The following is a 21,929-nucleotide window of genomic DNA, read 5'->3' as shown; positions in this document are numbered from 1 at the left end:
GTACCCTTTAATTTAGCTAAAAGGGGGAGGGGAAGACAATTATTAGTACTTCCCTTATTTATTACAGTGTTAGCCTCTTTCCAGTTATGATTAAGGTAAAATAGGAAAGAAAGTCTTCCTTTCCTTGACATATGTAGATTAGATGTCATTATAGTAGCATGTGTTTCTATTCAAAATTGCAGTCTTGCAAGAATCCCGGCCCACGTGCTACACTAATTCATGGCCCTACAGTTGCCATACAAGACAGAAGATTAGGAGAGGTAGAAGAATGCCAATGCAAATACTCTGGCAATTTACAAGGCACTTTTCAGAGACAGTAGCATGGAAAATACTACTGAAGATACCAAACAGTGTTTACTTCGAAAGTTTAAAAACTGAATATACAGAACAGTTTTCACAATCTACCTCCTGCAGCAATGGTTTCAATTACGACCTGCAAAAATATAAACAGAGGAATGAGAGAGAAACTCTGATAGCACTTAGGTACAACTCAGTGGTAGGAATGAGGACGTGGGTCTGATGCGGGACCCTGGGCTCAGAACACCTGCACCTCACCTTCTTCTGAAGGACATTAACTTTCCGCTCCTTCACATCCAGCATGTCCTTGAGGTCATGGATCTCCCCAGCTTGTGTCCCCTTCTCCTCAGCCATGTCCTGGATTTGTTTTGTCTTCTTATTCAGCATGGTTTCCTTCTCTTCCAAACGCAACCGCAGAGCATCCACCTAAGAATATAACATTTTTACAAATGATTACTTGAAAAGAAAGGAACGTAATTCCTTCCAAATAGATGTGTACAGTTGCCTAAATGATACTTTTAGAGTAAACTTTCATTAGAATCAAATAAAATACCACTCTAAATACAACTGTGACTATTTAGAAATGAAACCCTAAAATTTTGTGAGCACTTCCATGATAAAATAACATTTACATCCGTTAAATTACGGTGTCATCAAAATAAACAGACCTGAATAAAGGGGACAAAATTGGAGAATTTATATAAAGGGGTTGAGTTGAGCTTTGCTACTTCTATAAAAGTGGTATAATCTATTATGTTTCTCAAATTTAGAATCATTTGGAGGATTTAAACAGAATGCCAGGCCAAGCCACCAGTTTCTAATTCGGCAGGGTTGGGGCTCAAGAATCAATATTTCTAACAAGTTCCCAAGTGATGCTACACTGCTTTAGAAAATCTAAAAGTAGAAAGAAAACCGTAAGCGTCACCAAACATGACACTTGCTGTATCAGAGAATACAATCTAGCTGCAGCTGACAATCCCATAATGCACTTAGAGATCTGTAAGGCAAAGCAAGGTCTACTTTCAGATCTCAAGACTAGTCAGCTAAAGCTTGGTATCCAGCTACCTTTATCACCAAAGTTTCATACCATCCATTAGATATAACTTTAAAATAATTAGAAATCTAATATAAGTACTTATGTTTTCTTCCAGTTTTGAGATACAACTGACATACGGCACTGTGTAAGTTGAAAGTGTACAGCATCATTATTTGACTTCCATGCGTCATGAAGTGATTATCACAGTAAGTTTTATGAACATCCATTGTCTCATACAGATACAAAATTAAAGAAATAGAAAACAACCTTTTCCTCATGACGAGAACTCTTAGGATCTTCTCCCTTAATGACTTTCACATACAACACACAGCCGTGCTGATTATCTTTATCCTGTTGTGCACCGCACCCCAGTACTTATTTACCTGATATCTGGACGTTTGTACCTTTTGACTGTCTTCATCCAATCTCCCCTCCCCTGATTCCTCACCTCTGGTAACCACATATCTGGTCTCTTGTTCTGTTTGGTTTTCAAGTATAACTGACCTACAGCCCTATGTTACTTCCTGAAACACAGCAGTGTAAGTTGATTTTACTATACATTTCAAAAAGTCTATTACAATACGTCACCACACAATAATATTCCATAGTTACTGACTGTATTCCCCACACTGTACATTTCATCCCCTTGACTCATTTATTTTTGTAACTGGAAGTTTGTCCCTCTTAATCTCCCTCACCTATTTCTTTCCTCTCCCCATCCTCCTCTCCTCTGGCAACTACCTGTTTGTTCTCTATATCTATAATTCTGTTTCAGTTTTGCTATGTTTGTTCATTGGCTTTTTAAGATCCCACATAGACGCGAAATCCCACAGTATTTGGCTTTCTCTGTCTGGCTTACTTCACTTATTAGCATAATGTCCTCAAGGCCCATCCATGTTGTCACAAACAGTAGGATTTCCTTCTTTCTCATGGATGAATAATAATATACACATACACAGACAACATCTTCTTTATCCATTCATCCACTGATGGACACTTAGGTTGCTTCCATTATCTTGCTTCATTAATGCTGTAATGAACATAGGGGTGTATGTATCTCTTATAATTAGTGTTTTTGTTTTCTTCAGATAAATACCCCAGAGTGAACTGCTGGATCATACAGCAGTTCTACTTTTAATTTTTTGAGGAATCTCCATACTGTTTTCCATAGTGGCTGCACCAACTTACATTCCTACCAACAGTGCACAAGGATTCCCTTTTCTCCACAGACCACAGACTCACCAGCACTTGTTATTTGCTGGCTTTTGAATAATAGCCACTCTGACAGGTGTGAGGTGATATCTCATTGTAGTTTTGATTTGCATTTCCCTGAGGATTAGTGATGTTGAGCATCTTTTCACGTGCCTGGTGGCCATCTGTATGTCTTCTTTGGAAAAATGTCTACTCAGATCCTCTGCCCATTTTTTAATCAAGTTTTTTTTTTTTTTTGATGTTGAATTGTATGAGTTCTTTGTATATTTTGGACCCCTTATTGAATACATTATCTGCAAATATCTTCTCCAATTCAGTAGGCGGTCTTTTTGTTTTGTTAATAGTTTCCTTTGCTGTGCAAAAACTATGTAGTTTGATGTGGTCCCACTTGTTTAGTTTTGCCTGTTTCCCTTGCCTGAGGAGACATATCCAAAAAAAATTACTAAGACCGATATTGAAGAGGGTACTGCCTATGTTTTCTTCTAGAAGTTTTATGGTTTCAGGTCTCACATTTAAGTCTTTAATCCATTTTGGTTCTTTGGTTATTTTCTTAAATTAATTTATTTATTTTTGACTGCGTTGGGTCTTTGTTGCTGCACGCGGGCTTTCTCTAGTTGCGGCGAGCGGGGGCTACTCTTTGTTGTGGTGCGCGGGCTTCTCATTGTGGCAGCTTCTCTTGTTGTGGAGCACGCGCTCTAGGCACACGGGCTTCAGCAGTTGTGGCACGCGGGCTCTAGAGCGCAGGCTCAGTAGTTGTGGCACACAGGCTTAGTTGCTCCGTGGCATGTGGATCTTCCTGGACCAGGGCTCAAACCTGTGTCCCCTGCATTGGCAGGAGGATTCTTAACCACTGTGCCACTAAGGACGTCCTTTTAATCCATTTTGAACTTGTTTTTGTGCATGGTGTGAGAGAGCAGTCCAGTTTCATTATTTTTCATGTAGCTGCCCAGTTTTCCCAACACCGTTTGTTGAAGAAGCTGTCTTTCCCCCACTGTATATTCTTGGCCCTTTGTCATAGATTAATTGCCCATATAAATGTGGATGCATTTCTGGGCTCTCTATTATGTGCCATTGATCCATGTATCCATTTTTGTGCCAGTACCACACTGTTTTGAATACTGTAGCTTTATAATATAGTTTGAAATCAGGGAGCATGATACCTCCAGCTTTGTTCTTCTTTCTCAAGACTGTTTTGGCTATTTAGGGTCTTTTGTGTTTCCATACAAACTTTAGAATTATTCTAGTTCTATGAAGAATGCCATTGGCATTTTGTACTTAGTTTAAAATCTATTCACAGCAAATTTCATTAAACATACTCACACACCAAATTCTTTTGTTTTTTTACTTTCCCACTAAGGATTTATAATTCAGCAAATAGTTACACATTTGATTACAGAAAAACAGGGAAGTGGGTTTCTTTCTGTTCAACAAAAATAGAACATGAGTCACACATGCAAGCCACTTCTGAAATTTTTAATTTTCTAGCAGCCACATTAAAAAGTGATAAGGGAACAGGTAAAATTAATTTTAAGAATATATTTTATTTCATCTAATATATATACACATTATTGTCATTTCAAACCTGTAGTCTATATAAAAAAACTATTAACAAGCTATTTAACGTTTCTGTTTTGTACTTTGGTCTTCAGAGCCCAATGCATATTGTAATTGACACTTATGTCACATCTCAATTTGGACTTGCCATGTTTCAAGTGCTCAATAGCCACATGTGGCTGGTGGCTACACACTGACAGTGCACATCTAAGATAACAAGTACGTTTCTACAGAACATCTTTAATCTTGAACTTGTCCTATATTATTTTTCCTGTCTGAATGTAGAATAACCCACAAAGAAAAAATAGATCAGACTTCCCTGGTGGCGCAGTGGTTAAGAATCCGCCTGCCAATGCAGGGGACAGGGGTTCGAGCCCTGGTCCAGGAAGATCCCACATGCCGCGGAGCAACTAAGCCCGTGCGCCACAACTACTGAGCCTGCGCTCTAGAGCCCGCAAGCCACAGCTACTGAGCCCGTGTGCCACAACTACTGAAGCCTGTGTGCCTAGAGCCCGTGCTCTGCAACGAGAAGCCACTGCAATGAGAAACCTAATTTTTTTAAAAAATAGGTAATATGGGTAATGACTCACAGAGAGAATACCAAAACATCAGGAAATATTATTATTACCTTATATCACAACTATATTATTACATCAATAACATATTGAAACTACATTATATCAAAACAATAAGGTATCTGAGAACCAGTACTGTATGCTTAGTGGCACTTACTGCTCAATAAGTATTGTGGAAAGTTTCCTAGGAGACCAGTCTCATTTGAGACTGATATAGATAAGCCATCATGTACTTACAAATTATGTGGGACCACGCTGGAGAGGAAAAACATGTAAATAAACAACATTCCACTCTGCTAAACTCTATTTCTCTCAACCACTTCAATGCCACCAGTCTCACCAAGCCAGAAATAGGGGAAGCCGTCTTTTCAGGTCCCATTTATAATTCGTCAGCACAAGTTCCACTGCCCCCTCAATAAACACTCTTGCACCTGGAATTTTCCTCTATTCTACTTTAATTAATGATACAGGGTAAACCTTATTATATTCTGGAAAGGTCCACCTAAGAACTTTCAAACTCTGAAAATCTTATTTCTGAAACACGGTTCTTTCCTTTCTTCTACACCTACTAAATCTACTCTTTGTCCATAGTATAACCTCTGACCTATCATCCCTAACTTTTTGTTATTCACCTCCATTCTGGTTTTATTTGTTTTTCTCCCAGCCTGAGCAATCATTTCAAATACAGCCTCACATCATCTTTTTTTTTCCAGTCAGGTTTATTTTTACAAACCTTTAGTTCTGTATTAAACAGTTTTCTCCATTCTACCCTCAGACTTCTGAGCCTTCCTGCACATGGTCATGTATATGCTTGCCAAGCACATACACAGTATATCAAAAGTCCTCAGAATTCTATTCTCAAGCATCGTATTTTCTTCCCTTGTATTTTCCCTGTGGAAAATTTCAATTTCCCATGGTAACCGGCAAAACCGGTACTTTGAGAAGAAAGCAGACCCAAGATCTCAAAGCTAAAAAGAAGTGATGGAGCATGGATTTAAGATTAAATGGTCTGTCTTCAGATCCTAAGCTCTTAACCACTAATTCTGTAAGATTTCATATATGTAAAATTCTAGAAAATGCAAACTAATTACAGTAACAGAAAGCAGACCGAGGGTTGCCTGGATATGAGGGAGGAAGTGGGGAGGAGAGAAGAATATCAGGGAGAGGCAGAAGAAAGGGGTTACAAAGAGGTACAAGAAAACCTTGGGGACAGGTGTTCTTTATCTTGACCGTGCCATTGGTTTCAGAGGTGTATGTGCCGAAACTTACCAAACTGTACATTTTGAATATATGCAGTTTATTTGATGTCAATAAATTTGATTTTTTTAAATAAGCAAAATGAGAAAGCATGGTATTAGAACAGGAATAAACCAACAGACGTTTGCCACAGAAATGCAAGCCCAGACACACACACTCACACCATTTAGTGACCCACACACATATAAACAGAGGTGACACTGTAATCAGTGAGGAAAGGACAGAGTATCTGATAAACTGTTTTTAGACAACTGGCTACCCATACTGAGGGAGGGGGAAAGAACCCTGACTCATATCATACACAAAAATGAATTCTAGATGAATTAAAGCTTTATATATAGAAAGCAAATCTTTAAAACTTTTAGAAAGAAAGATACTGTTTAAGTATCTTTTAAGACAGGGCAGCATGGAAGGATTTTTTTTTTTTTAAAGACCCAGAAGGGATACATCGTAAAGAAGAAATACTGGTAAAGCCAACTACGTTAAAATTCAAAACTCCTACACGTCATTTACCATCTTAAAATGTTTTAGTATTTTACCTATATTTTAAGTGCCTGAAATAGTTCTTAGTACACATACTACTAAGGAAAATAGAGGCATATTTATACTAACTTTTTTTTAAAAATTTATTTTATTTTATTTATTTTTATTTTTGGCTGTGTTGGGTCTTCGCTGCTGTGCACGGGCTTTCTCTAGTTACAGCGAGCAGGGGCTACTCTTCATCGCAGTGTGTGGGCTTTTCATTGTAGTGGCTTCTCTTGTGGCAGAGCGTGGGCTCCAGGCACACGGGATTCAGCAGTTTTGGCACGCAGGCTCAGGAGCTGTGGCTCGTGAGCTCTAGAGCGCAGGCTCAGCAGTTGTGGCGCACAGATTTTGTTGCTCCACGGCATGTGGGATCTTCCTGGACCAGGGATCGAACCCGTGTCCCCTGTATTGGCAGGCGGATTCTTAACCACTGCGCCACCAGGGAAGTCCCTACACTAGCTTTTGAAAATGTTGATATTTTGTGAACTGGTCAAAATAAATATGATGCAATACTGAACTTCAAGTTTCAAAATGTATGACCATTTACAATCACTCCAAAAAAATTAAATACCTAGGTCTAAATCTAACAAAACATGTATAGGCTCTGTATGCTGAAAATTACAAACGGCTAATGAAAGCAACTGAAGAAGACCTAAATGAGTTCTTCCCATGAATAGTATATGAAATGGAAACTTGACATGTGTAAAGATAGCCAATCTACTTAAATTTTTCCTCAAAGATGAGGAAAACGAAAGGATTACTCAGCAGTGACCAAAAACAAAAAAAGTGTTTTACTGACAAACAGTAGAACTACAATAAGCCAAGCCCAGCGAATCCAAAAGATGTTACATTACAAATTTCCAGTTTTGGTGCCTGAATTCAGCACTAGAGAGCTCAGAGCAAGAATTAAAATCCAATGCAGAACAAAGATGGAATACATGATCACCACTGAGTTCTCCAATGGTCCTTTCTAAAGTGCAAGGTGACAAAATTCCTTAAGTTACCCCCAGTTTTCCTTCATCTACCTATTAAAATCAGAAACACTCCACTATGCAAAGAAGGAAAAAAGGTCCAGAAGGGAAATGTCAGAACAGACTGAATATTTATTCAATAGGGAGAAAAGAACTGTCACCACAGAGCGAAGATTCTTGTGAATAGGAAATTCAACGACCAGGCTGTCGAGATGCCAGAAGAACTCACTGACCCTGATCCACCTGGCGTTTGTTGAGGCTCAGCTCCAGCCGGCCTACGTGGCTACTAGTCCCATCTGACAGCATCAGATGTGGCTCCTATTAGTGAACCCACTGCAGGGCATCCATCAGCCAGGGCGAGTCAAGAGGGAGCTCCTTGAACCCTCTGACCCGCTGCACAGTTAAAGAGGTCAAAGTCTTAGAAAGTACACATGCCAGAAATCTAAAAATAAATAAATCTCATGCCAAGTCATTTCTACCTCATTCCTACATTCTAGTTTGTATTCTGTATACTATATATTCCACTTCTAATTTGTATTCTATATATCCCAATAACCACAAGCAAAAGAACAAAGCAACTCACCTTAAAAACATTTTACCCAATACCCTTGAAATACACTATTAAATTCTTATTGCAGAAGTCAAAAGCCCAGACATTTAAACCTGTAGATAAGCTTGAACTGCCTTGTCTCTCAGTTCTTCTCAGCATTAATTTCAGAAAAATGAAAGGCTTTCCATCTGTGGGTCAGGAATCAGAATACAGCAGGAAAACGTCCCTCATCACTTCTAAGTGTTTCTCATTCTGATGGGACCAATGTCTCAGGATAGTAACTGTGAGGCCTCATATTGCTGCTTCTTTACCAAAAGTACCCAGATGCCCCAGCTGCACTTTTACGTTAGATCCCTGACTCTGCTAAGTGACCTGGAAATGGGCCTGCACTAACCACTCATAAATACCCGCATGCCAATTTGAGGGAATGTCAGGTATGAGACCCACAAGAATTGGTGACTGAAAAAGGTAAAGAATGAAAACTCCTGTTATAAACATACAAACCTTTGGTGTTACTGCAGTGGGAAATGCAGGTTTTCATATTAAAAATATTTCATATCACAAATATTAGCCACAGAAACTACCCAAGCCCACAGTCTAATTACTAAGTGATCTTTTCAATTCAAATCACCTGTGTACACTTTTTCTTGATCTGCTTTTTCATGCAATGCAGAATTTAAATGGGCTAGTCTGGAGAGCTGAGATAAAAATAACCACAAAAACCACTTTGCTACTACTAGATTAATTGCTCTGAATTCTACACTGATCTTTTGGTTTGGTGTGAACTAAATTCAGAGTATAATTTTGCGTGAGGTCCGTATTTTGCAAACCACAAAAAACATATTCAGGAAAACCCCTCACAGACTAGCAGGACACACAGTCATCACCCTAACACCATTCTTGGCAGGAGGAATAAGACCTTTTTTACTCACATCAACTGAGCTGGAGGAACAGCATCTAACCAGCTTGCCAAGCATCAAGGTCTGTGGCAAACAGGTTATGCCAACTTCAACAAAATCAGAAGGTTTTTCCTCCACAAGACTTTCTCTACCAAAGGACATGAACAGAAAAATGGCTATCTTGCTGTTTTGGCCTTTTATTTCTGACCACAAAAGTATTAATTATCTCAACCCATCTTAACCTTCTTTTGTTTTACATCAATAAACAGATCTACCTAAGAGCACATTAGCACTAGTAACTGCATGCCAGTGACAATGGCATGTTTCCTATAATTCCTCTTTTGCAATTATATGACTCACTGCCTTTCTAACTCTCTGACCACACCTTTTCAGTTTTCTTCACTGGATCCTCTGTCATTTCCCCCTCTTTACATCTCACTCGATACAACCTTCCTCTGGAGAAACCAATTCATCCCTAAGGCTTTAGCCACTACCCCCATAATGACAGCTTCCTAATATTTATTCCTAGCCTATTCCTAGCCCCAACCAGTTCTAAAAACCTGAGATTCTAACAAAAGTTTCTGCTTTCACTGAATATTTAGTTTAGAATGAGCTTTTTTTGTTTTAATCTTTTCTTTTAAAGGACCATTAAAGATCACCTAATGTGGTCACACATAAATGTAAGTTAAATCTGAGTACTGTCTACTATATTATTTTCTGCATTTTTCCTGTATTTCATAAAATTTTTTTTTTAATTTATGTATTTATTTATTTGGCTGTGTTGGGTCTTTGTTGTTGAGCGTGGGCTTTTTTTTAGTTGCGGCGAGCGGGGGCTACTCTTAGTTGCGGTACGCGGGCTTCTCATTGCGGTGGATTCTCTTGTTGCGGAGCACGGGCTCTAGGCGCGTGGGCTTCAGTAGTTGTGGCACATGGGCTCAGTAGCTGTGGCTCACGGGCTCTAGAGCGCAGGCTCAGTAGTTGTGGCGCACGGGCTTAGTTGCTCTGCGGCATGTGGGATCTTCCTGGACCAGGGCTCGAACCCGTGTCCCCTGCTTTGGCAGGCGGATTCTTAACCACTGCGCCACCAGGGAAGTCCCCATAAACTTTTAAAAAGGTAAATAATCTAAACTACTCCTAATTTTAAAGCTGAGGAAATCAAAGCCGAAACTAAGTGACTTGCCGAAGATCACTAAGTATAATTTCCTATCACCACATCTCCCACTGTTCCCATCTAGAAAGGAGGATGACTGAAGGGCATTGGGTCATGAGGCTGAGAGTGTACACAAGCAGACCTTTTTAAAAGGCTATTTCAACTGCACTGAGTTCTGTCTGACATCCCAACAAAAGGTTGAAGAGCTCAGAGAAACTTGCAAAAGGCCACAGGCAGAGATGTGTCATTCAACACTGCACAGTTTATCTGTACAAAGGTGGGGAGAGGGCTACAAAGTTATCATCTAAAAAAACCAGTGGTGATATTTTAAACCCACTGATATTTAATATTCACCTCCAAATTCAGATGAGAACTTCATAATTTAAAAAATCTATTCTAGCCACATTAAACATCTATTCTAACCTTAGGAAGTTGGTATTATTATTATTCTCAGTGACAGATGAGAAAATGGAGGATTACAGAGGTAAAATAACTCATCCAAGGTCACATAACTAATAAATGTAGAAGGCTATTTCAAGCCTAGGTCTGACTCCAAAGCCCATGCTTTGACCACAGTGCTACTAAATCCAGACCACCTCTGTGAAGGTCAACCGATTAAAGGAGATGTTCATAAAACTGGAGCAATTCCATAGATACTATACACTGCCCAACACAAAAGGACCTCATTCCATGGACCCTGAACAGGAAAAACACCAGGTCTTTTCCCACATCCCGTTTTTCCTTCAAGAATTTTAAAATTAAAAAAACAAAAACCAAAAAACTCCTGAATCCATGTTCTTTTTCATATGTGCTTAATTTTGTGATTTGAGAGCTGGATGAAAGTCTAGGGTAGCTTCAGAGAGGAGGATGAGATCGATAAAGAGCAATTATAGGGGGCCTCCCTGGTGGCGCAGTGGTTAAGAATCCTCCTGCCAATGCAGGAGGCACAGGATCGAGCCCTGGTCTGGGAAGATCCCACATGCCGCGGAGCAACTAAGCCCGTGCGCCACAACTACTGAGCCTGTGCTCTAGAGCCTGCGAGCCACAACTAATGAGCCCGCGTACCACAACTACTGAAACCTGCAAGCCTAGAGCTTGTGCTCTGCAACAAGAGAAGCCACCGCAATGAGAAGCCTGTGCACCACAACAAAGAGTAGCCCTTGCTCGCCGCAACTAGAGAAAGCCTGCGCGCAGCAACGAAGACCTAATGCAGCCAAAAATAAATAAATAAAATTATTTTTTTAAAAAAGAGCAATTATAGGAACAGAAAGATAGCAATTACAGAAATAGGTGAGAACTTTCAAAGAGCTGGTTCAAACTGTCTTTTATGGGATCCAACAGGAGAAAGCTGCTTTGGAAAAAGTGAGCCTTGTCAAGTGTCACCAGGGTAATTTAAGAAAAAATAGCAAATCCTGATAAACAGGCATATAACATTCATATAATCACCCCAAATTCAAAAGGAAGTTAGCTTTTCTACTGTTATCTTTTAGAATGAGACCCTTATATTTGAGCAGTTGTCCTAATAACTTACAGGGGTAATTGCTGAAACTCAGTTAGTCCTAAAAACAAATATAAAAACCATCCAAGAATGATCACAAATACAGTCTTTGTTCTCTATGGTACAAGAAACCAATCACAAGCCCATCTGTGTGAGACCTAGCTAATAAGAACACTATTTCAGAGGGGGGTACAAAGAGAAGGATGGGTTGCCAAGGGGAAGAAGTCATCTATTAGACGGTGACAAGCTTTTAAGTGTTTGCATTATCATTAACCAACTGCCTGGTTCCCTGGTTCCCACACCTGCCACCTCCATCCAAAACTATCACAGCAGCACTTGGCAACAGGCTCAGCTCCAAAACACTGGCGCCCTCTTCTGACCCTTTTGTAGTACTGCATTCATGCCAGGCACTGATGTGAAAATCTCTAATAAAGCCACAAATTAATAAATTTGCAGGTAACATTTTCCAGATAATTCTGTATTTGCAATTCCCTGAATAAACCTTAATTTAGCTTGATAAAAATGTTAAATAGCAGACCTTCTATATAAAATTTATGCCAATGAAAAGAAAAGCAACAATGTTCTCTTACCGTTTTAACAGTTTACATATATTAGCTGATAGTATTACAAGAATTAGAAGGATGCCAAAAACTGACAGACAAAGACCTTACTATGTGCCAGGCACTAGGAGTGAATAAATTAGTTTAATGCTAACAACCTAATGAGGCAGGAACTCCTCTTCATCTTACAGGTGTAAAACGAGGCACAATGAACTTAAGTAATGTGCCCAGGGACCCTGCACCTGGTAGCAAGTGGTAAAACTGAAGTTCACACTCAGTAACTGTGACTCCAGAGCCAGAGCCTTATCTACCCCAAAATATCCCTCTGAGGTATCATGATGAAAAGAAACGTGATCAAAATAGAAAAAGTATAAGTTGTAAGGAAAATTATAAATACATCATCCAAATCTCTCATTTTCAACAAAATCCCTAACTGTAAAAAAATAAAATACTACATGAAACATTTTGGTCATTTTCCCATTCCCCCTCGCTTGAAGATTCTGAACTTCTGGGTCTAAGATGTTTTTATGCCTTCTTTTTACTACCCATTCCTTTCTTCATTACACTATGCCTTTATTTATCTATTATCTTGTTCTTTAAAAGAAAAGAAAAAATTAATCCATACTATACACTTTATTTTTCTTCTATACAGCAGAACTGCTTACCTATTCCCACCTAAATTCTCTATTTCATTGAGATCTTTAGAAAATATTTTCCTTAAGACAGTAAATCCAAATAGCATCATCAATTCCTTCTCATTGCAAATATGATAGATTCTCATCTGCCTGGAATTATTTAGTGTGTTCCTACCTCTAATCAAGGCTGGCAGACTAGATAATCTTCTAATATTTCTAAAAATGCTAACTTTATTTTCAAACAGGACATGAAGGCACGTGTCTAATAATCTGCAGTTCAAAACAAGATTTATCTCAAACATTTCTAGATTCCACAGTTTGCCTACTTAAAGCTATTCATAATACCAAAAATTAAGGACACTTAATAACCCAACACAGGCTGACCAAGCTCACTCCCATTCATGACTGAAAGATTTACCACGGGTGAAAACAAATGCTTTTACAACTATCGTTTCATTTCGTAACATTCGTTTAAAGTCTACTTAGAAGCACAGACTTAGTCAAAGTCTGAAGTATCAAAAACATATATTAACTGCACCGGTTTAATTTGTTAGATACAAGAACAATAGAAACAAGATGGTTATAGTTTAGTACTATAACTGACCACATCGCTAAAGAATCCATCCTAACATTATTCATAGCTCCCGTATCTCAACACAACAAGAAGTGCACAGGTAACACACAAGAATAGGTGCCAAGGAATGGGCTCCGTGCAAATCCCACACCTCCTTTTACCTCGTTCTGCAGGATGGCAGCCCTCGAGGCTCCTTAGCAGTCAAGGACTCCTTCAGCACTTCAGTGTGTTGCTTGCTGTCTGAGAACTGGTTGGTGAGTGTTTCTAGCTTTGTCTGTAGGGCTAGTAGTTCTGTGTCCTTTCTGGACAGCTCCTGCTTCACCTGACCAATCTAGAGAAGAAGAAAAAGCAGTGTAAGGAAGAAAGAAATAAAACCACCACCTCTGATCTGGATCTTTGACAGATCCACGTCAAGATATACAGCATTAACTTTATGACAGGACACAATTCATCTTTTTGCACCATCTAATCTTAGCTGACCCCCCACACACACACACACACAAAAACAAAGCTTATTCAACTAATAGCAAAATTTCCAGTTTTCATTTATTGTCTCCCCTAAACTTTTGAAATCCATTGGAAAAGGAATGGAAGAAGAAAAATCCCAATTCACTTAGATGACTATGAGACAGCAGTAAGCATCTGAACACGACTAAAGCAATTTTCATCTTATTAAGTCATAAGAAACTTCAAATCATACAGCAGGATTAGTGTAGATGGAATACAGAAAGAAAAAAGAAACTTCCTACTATTGCTATTTAAACTCAAAAGCTGCACATTTATTTTTTCATTGTTTTTTTTTTCATTCTCAAATGAAAGTGTACATAAAGTCCTTCTTAAAAAGCCACTTTAGTGTTATAAGGCATTATAAACAAGTGCTTTCTAAAAATTATACAATTTTGAGGAGTTAGGGGTACTGACCTAAAAGAAAGATTCCACCTACAAAGTTATATTACCTACAACATGTCATATCAACTAAATGGATAAAAGTATATAACCTAAATAAAGAACGCATAAAATCTCATTCTCTAAGAATCTACATGTGTAATCAAATTTGAATTACTCTGACAGAGTAATCCATACATCAACAGGTGCCACTCACTCCCCCAGAAATTTTTCTCATCTTAACTTAGAAAACATTTAACATCAAACATCTCCTTTACATTTCTACCGTGTTTCTAAGAATTTTTACTCTTTTATTCTAAATGTAAGCCAAATTAACAGAAATCATATCTGTTTTTACATTGTATCTACTGCCTAAGCAAGGTAGCTATGCACTCAAATATAGACTCTTGGAAGTATAAATTTCACAAGAAGTCAGTAATCTCAGTACCACTGATGAAACAAAAAATACTTTTTAAAAAGTTGAATGTATCTAAAGTATTTTGACTGAAATAATCTTAGGCATAAGGGACAAAGTTTTTGAGAACAATTTCCCATGAGAAAGTATGAAATAAATTTTACTGTAATTAAAATTACTTTTAAGGAGGACTAAAAATAAACTTATAATTTACTGTTCTGTTTCATCAGGAAGACAAGCATTTTTCTCATATGCATGAAATCTCTACTTACAAATAGAATATTCATTCATTCAACAAACATTTCTGTGTGCTCACTGTATGCAAAATACTCGCAGCTGCTAAGGACATCACTGGAAGATAGCTGTAAACAGCAGCTACTTCCATCCTGTAACACAGATACGTACCCAGGAGCTGCCACATACTGTAATGGTGTAGCATCTTTCATGACATCCCTTTACCAACATCCCACCCCTAACAAACAGAATGCACTAAAAACGCACTGGTGGTATGAATGAATAGTCAGGAGAAACGTTCAAAATGTTCTCACCTCATCAGCTAAAGAACTATGGCTTACAGATTACTCAAATTTCCAGCTACCTCTAGACCATGTGATCAAAAATAAATATAAAATCTCAGTTTCCTCATCATCTGCATTACTAAATAATCCTCAAATAATGCTATACTGACCATAAAGACTGAGAAAAAGAAGAAAATATCCTAAATAGAAGAGTTTAGAAGCACAAATTTTCCTTAAAAGTTAGGAGCATAAGGCTTTTGCAGTCAATCCCATGTGAGAACGAACGAGTGTGTCTTCTTGGGTAACTACCTCTCTAAGCCTTGGTTTCCTAATCAGTAACATGGAGAAAGCAAACCAGTGCCACTGTACTGCGTACAGATTAAACCAAAAAAATGTAGAGAATGTTTAGCCTGTTGTTCGACACAAAAAGAAATTAATAATACTAGCTGAGGAAAAAAAAGTTATAGATCAACTTCTCCTCTAGACAATACATGGTTACAACAAACCAAATTGGACCCTTTTAGGCAAAATATCTCACTTTTCTATCTATACTATAAAGTGGTCCATAAATAGCAAACACACTAAATTAGCACAAGTGGTTTTTTTTTTTTTTCTTTTAATGCTGCATTCCAGTCTTATCCTACCGTAATTTTCAGAAGCAGTTTTTTTCCTGACACTTGTGAGACAAATGTGTGCACAGCCTAGTATACGGCAGTGGAGTGCAGAGCTTACCAGCACAGGTTCTGGAACCAAATGGCTTGCGTAAAAATCAAACTCTGCCTCTTACTAACTGTGCTTCCTGAGCACCACTGTGTTACCTCAGCTTCCTTATCCATAAATTGGGTTGAGAATATACCTACTTTAGTAGGTTATAAAATGCTTATAATAAGTACTCAAGTGTCAGCTATTTTATTATAATCATTTTATCACAGTTTGAAATGGAATTTCAAGTTCTCTAGACAGATGATTGAGCTACTGAATAGATTTAGAGACTAAGTTTCATGCTACCTCTAACTGACCAGATAACTAAATAAGCTAATCACTTCTATACATCTGTTCCAAAGAAAGTAAAATTTGTTGCAAAATCACCTATCGGGGACTTAAAGATGATGTCTACATATGAAGGTAAAGCACTTCACTCAAGAAATCAGATTCAAATAAACCCTGGGTGATGGACCTAGAACATCTGCACATTCTTTGTACCTAAGAAGAGAAAGAGACCATTCACATAAATCAACAAGTTTCTGGTTAACAGGAAAGGAGTCGAGAAAAAACAGCTTTGAAGCACCATCCACACAGTGACAAAGCAACAATAAAAATCCAGGGACAGGGCTTCCAGAGCACATGAGGGCTCGCTGCACACAGGGTGGCACGTGGGTCAAACCGGTGAACAGGAGTCAGTTAAAGAGCAGAGCAGGCTGGTCAGTGCTAGTCCCGGGCCAAGCTGCCGACCACAGAGTGAAAGTGTGAGCACCCAGAGCCAGAGCAGCAGGGTCCCACTGTGGGATCACTGCACGCAAAGGGTAAATCTTTCGGCAAAGACCTCTGCCTGAAGACCAGCCGCTCTCTTTTTCAGCTCCTCCCCTTGAGCCTCTTTCGAATTTAGCTCCTCCTTCAGTTGCTCTACCTGCCACGACATTGTTATTCTTTTTCACTCATGTGTCAACTTAGGTCTTCTTATTATCTGCTTTTGAGCCAGAGCAGTAACTGGAAATAACAATAACTCATATAACACAATCAAATCTGTTCCCCTAATTTCCTCTTCAAAGGACCCTAGATGGGCTCACTATTTTCACAGGGTAATGGACTGAAATGTGCTAATCAGCAAATGGCAAGCAGAGATGATATTTTATTTTGTTCTCAAGTTAGAATGATAAATCAAAACTAACAGAAAGTTGGATATGTGAATTTTTAAGTTCTAAAAGTTACATGAAATTGGCCGTAGTCATTGATAACAGAGTCTTAAAATAACAGAGGAATATTCTACTGACTTATATGCAGGTATGGGTATCACAGAAAGAAGCCAGAAACTGTATCATTAAAGGAACAGTTTTCACTTCTGAGAAATTAGGGAACTAACACAATTGGGATATAGGGGGCAGGGGGAGGGGGAGGAACACTTATTTTCTAGCTAATATTTTATAATTGAAATTATGATCTTTAAAACACCACAGACCTGATAAACTGATAACTGTAATAAACTAAGTCCTCCAATTTGCCTAAAATAGTTTATAGGATCAAAATAAATGCCTTTGGCTCTAAAGAAGGAATACTGTGACTGAGGTTATAATACAGACTGATATGTCTCAGCGATGCCTATCCTACTATACATACACCCCAAGTGCACGTGGGAAACAATAAACCTGATACACATGGGTCTTCTCCAAGGGAGAGCGCAAAGGGCTTTCCTTTAGGGAACTGTGTTTGAAGGGAAAACACGATTTTATTTAAGCCATTTCAGGAAAAAAAAGGAGAGGTGGATTCAGTCTCTTAGGCTGAATTTGACTTCTAAATTTGTTCACAAGACATAGAGAACGCGATGTTTCATAGAGTGAGAAAAACTCATCTGGATGTAATCCTACTAATCACCTCAGAAGTACTGATAGACATGAAATGTTAAACTGTGATAATACACACTTAGCCTCATACAAGTAATTTTCTTTGAAGTGAAATTTGAAATAACTATACAACATCAGTAATTCTGACTTTAGTTCTGGGAAAGTTCTATCTGAAAGAATTACGGTACAAGTATTCTTCCCTGAAGCCTGATAAAACAGCGTGAGGTCCATCATCACTAAAGAAGTAGGAACATGCATCAATTTTTCAAACCCCATTTAAAAATTACGGTATCACACACCATGACCTTGTTTTTCGTAAATTTAGAATGGCTCCGATAGACCTCCATTTGCCTCATTTCTTCCTCTCGTTCTTCAGTACTCAAAGCCCCGTTCGATTTCAGCATCTGAATCTCCTCTTCCAAGTCTCGGAGCCCACGCTCCATAGAGGAAATTTTTGAATCCTGAGGACAAAGGAAGATTTAGACATTAAAGTATTCGCAAAAAGTCAAGAGAGGGCTTCCCTGGTGGCGCAGTGGTTGAGAATCTGCCTGCTAATGCAGGGGACACGGGTTCGAGCCCTGGTCTGGGAAGATCCCACATGCCACGGAGCAGCTGGGCCCGTGAGCCACAATTGCTGAGCCTGCGCGTCTGGAGCCTGTGCCCCGCAACGGGAGGGGCCGCGATGGAGAAAGGCCCGCGCACCGCGATGAAGAGCGGTCCCCGCACCGCGATGAAGAGTGGCCCCCGCTTGCCGCAACTGGAGAAAGCCCTCGCACGAACCGAAGACCCAATACAGACAAAAATAAATTAATTAATTAATTAAAAAAAAAAAAGAAAATCCTTAAAAAAAAAAAAAAGTCAAGAGAGGTTGCACAAGTCTGTCTTTACAGATGTGAAATTTAATAAGATAAACAAATATGTAGAAATATTGCAACTGGTGCCTTGCTTCTAAAATATATCCTTCATGGCCATATGGTGGAGAGGAGGAGGACTGAGATCTATAGTATGATTTTTCCTCTATCCTTTCCTCTGCACCCTTTTGATTAAAATTGAGAGTATTAACGAAAGAAGTAGAAGCAATGGAAAACTAGTTAAAGTTTCTAAGTACTTTATGGTCAACAAACTTCTAGTGAAAACATCTGTAATATTAACAGTAAAACCTTTTCTAGCTATAATATTTTATCGTTTTACTTGACCCCCCTAAAAGGCTTATTTCTGCCCCCAAAGGAGTGGGGAAAAGAGTAAGAAGGTTTCAAAGATTTACACAATAATGCGCATAACCCTTATCTACAATAATAAAGATCTGATAACGTCCCACTGCAGAAAAACAAAGGGATGAATAATTACGTTAACAGTTACACTTTATCACACAGTGGTCCCGCCTTTTCCACAGTTTTACTTTCCGTGGTTCTGCTTTCTGTGGTTTCAGTTACCTGAGGTCAACTGTGGTCAGAAAATATCAAATGGAAAATTCCAGAAGAAAACAATTCAGAAGTTTTAAACTGTGCACCGCTGTTCCAATCAACATGATGAACTCTCACACCATCCCATTCTGTCCCACCGGAACGTGAACCATCCCTTTGTCCAGTGTACCCGCGCCCGTTAGGCACTCACAGCAGCCATCTCGGTTATCAGATGGACAGTCCTGGCATCACAGTGCTTGTGTTCAAGTGACCATTTTTACGTGACAGTATTTTATTTAATACCGTCCCCAAAGCACAAGAGTAGTATGCTGGCAATTCAGATTTGACAAAGAGAAGCCGTAAGGTGTTTCTTTTAAGTGAAGAGGTGGAAGTTCTCACTAAGAGAAAAAATCATATGCTGAGGTTGCTAAGATCTACAGTCAGAACGAATCTTCCAGCAGTGAAATTGGGATGAAGGAAAAAGAAATTCGTGCCAGTTTTGCTGTTGCACCTCAAACTGCAAAAGTTACGGCTACAGTGCCTGACAAGTGCTTAGTTTAGATGAAGAAGGCATTAGATTTGTGCAGTAAGATACTGAGAGAGAGAGAGAGAATGAGACCTATTCACATAACTTCCATTACAGCATGCTGTTATAACTGTTCTATTTTACTATTAATTACTGTTGCTAATCCCTTACACATTGTGCCTAATTTATAAAATTAATCATAGGTATGTATAGGAAAAAACATAGTATATATAGGCTTTGGTACCATCTGTGGTTTCAGGCATGCACTGAGGGTCGGGGAACCTATCCCCTGCAGATAAGAGGAGGCTACTTACTGCATTAGTAATCTTACTTATTCGCTATACTTCACCATGCATTTCAAATATCTCATAATGAGTTCTGAAAAGAAACGGCACTGTCCTTGTAAATCAGCATCACCACGAATATCACCTCCTAGTACAACATCCGTCTATACTCATTTTCTTGGTTTTGTCTGTCACAGTATCTAGTTTATCCCCAGATTACCTTAGATGTCATCAATTACAGAAAAACTCCTACAAAGAATAGATACTTTTACATCTATAGTTGCATATGCTTATTCACCTAAGAAGTAAAGACCTTAAAGAGCATAAATTCAGTATAGCTTTATTTTATTTGGAATTTTAGAGAAAACATTCCTTTAGGAAGAAATTTTGAGACTGACTTCCTCTTTTCACTTTACCTCAAGCCTGTCTTGACTGACTTTCCTTGTTATCTGAGAGTATGCCGATAAGAGTTAAAGGATTTATCATGAGACACTTACAGCTAGCTATTTTTAGGTTCGGGGGAGAGGCGAGGGCTGTACTCCTCTGACTTGCATTGCATTACGTTTAAAAATAACACAACGAAAATTTTATTTTACAAATCTATTCAAATGAAACTTACATTTGGTTCAAAATTAAACATATTAAATTAACACAGAGACACTCTAAACCTAAACCAGGATTTTGATTTACTCGTTTAAAGCTATCCCGGCCCATGAAGAATAAACAAATAAACGGCTTCAAATGCACTATCTGAAAAGCCCAACACAGACAGAGAGGCAGCTCTTGACCAAATCAGACACTCACTATCAAATCATGCACCATAAAATCTGCACCTAAAAAGGGACCATAACTGCAGCTCTGAAAGCCATGAGGCAGAAAAAGAACCTGCCAGGCTACTTTCTGGGATGAGGCCAGAAAATTAACGCCTGATATGTTGGACTAGTTGTAGCACCGACCAGTACTCAGGCTGGGTTTATTTGAGGACAGCCCTTTCCAAGGAGGTTTCTTACTCCTAGAACGTATAATAACTAAATAAATAAATTCTTTATCATCTTACTACTCTATACTTCCCCAGCCCTGGGTCTCCCATCATTAATCAACCAACCCCACTGAGTCCACTGAAATCCTCTTTTCCTTGTTAAATTTCCCAAATGCTCAACTTTTTTTCAAAAGTTGTCTCCCTGCTCTAAGTAAACCCAGGCTTTCCCGAAGGATATAATTTCCCCCAACGCTCTCCATTGAAGTTCACTAATCCACCAGCATCACAGAGTGGCAGGGAGAAGTGTGGGCATCCTCCAGGTTCCTCCATGCTGCTCCCATTTAAAGCTCACACTCCTCTTCACTCTCCCTCCGCACGGCTGCCATCTAGGGGCTTCCCCGTCACTCCCGCCCGCTGAAGAAGTCTTCAGCACCCGGCTGACAATAGATCTCTCCTTCAAATGCCACTCTTGCCATAATCCTAGGATTTCAATGTCCGAATTCCTTGACATCCGTAAAGCCAACGCCCTCATCCTCCGGTCCATTTTAGCTATCCAGTTTACAAGACCACATCACCCAGGCCTCTCCTCCCAGGCCTGACACACCGTCACTCACATTAACTGCTGCTCTGGTATCTCACAGAGTCCTCCACCTCCCTAACTTCTACATTTTCTCCCAACCTGTCCATCCATTCTGAGTTCTCTTCCTTCCTATCCAGGCTACATTCCTGGATTCATCATCCCAACTACTCCTTCACCTCCACCCTCAACTCACTTGCATCCCAGTAATTCTGCCATATCTACCCAGCAAAACTCTAACCCTACAGCAGTCCAGTAATTCCTCCCTGCTCCTCCACTGCTAAAGGGAAAAGAAGAAGTTAGAGAAGGGAGAAGGAAGCAGAGGGAAGAAAGTGGGAGAAAGGAGGAGGGAGAGGAGGAGGAGAGAGAAAAGAATATTACGTCACCTTGAAGACAGCTGGGCTCTTTTATTGTCCACCATCACCTCCTTTCCCATTTCCCCCAAAGACCAGTCTAGGTCTTCATGATCCTCTCAAGCTCATGCCACACTC

At 39.2% G+C, this 21,929-nt stretch overlaps 1 protein-coding gene across 1 annotated transcript in view; it reads right to left on the bottom strand.

Annotated features, from left to right (window-relative positions):
* LOC130707186 (ELKS/Rab6-interacting/CAST family member 1-like) overlaps positions 1 to 21,405 on the bottom strand; it is a 39,202-nt gene extending 17,797 nt beyond the window's left edge. The window contains exons 1-5 of the mRNA XM_057540408.1: positions 21,214 to 21,405; positions 20,299 to 20,331; positions 17,969 to 18,130; positions 13,455 to 13,624; positions 556 to 723 (exon numbers count right to left, since the gene is read on the bottom strand). Of these exons, the coding sequence (XP_057396391.1) occupies positions 678 to 723; positions 13,455 to 13,624; positions 17,969 to 18,130; positions 20,299 to 20,331; positions 21,214 to 21,405 (603 nt within the window). The 3' untranslated portion in view covers positions 556 to 677. The remainder of the gene's footprint in view (positions 1 to 555; positions 724 to 13,454; positions 13,625 to 17,968; positions 18,131 to 20,298; positions 20,332 to 21,213) is intronic.
* Positions 21,406 to 21,929: the final 524 nt, after the last annotated feature.

Source organism: Balaenoptera acutorostrata, chromosome 2 (genome assembly GCF_949987535.1).
Source record: "Balaenoptera acutorostrata chromosome 2, mBalAcu1.1, whole genome shotgun sequence".
Lineage (NCBI taxonomy): Eukaryota > Metazoa > Chordata > Mammalia > Artiodactyla > Balaenopteridae > Balaenoptera > Balaenoptera acutorostrata.
This window is presented reverse-complemented; position numbering and strand designations above follow the sequence as displayed.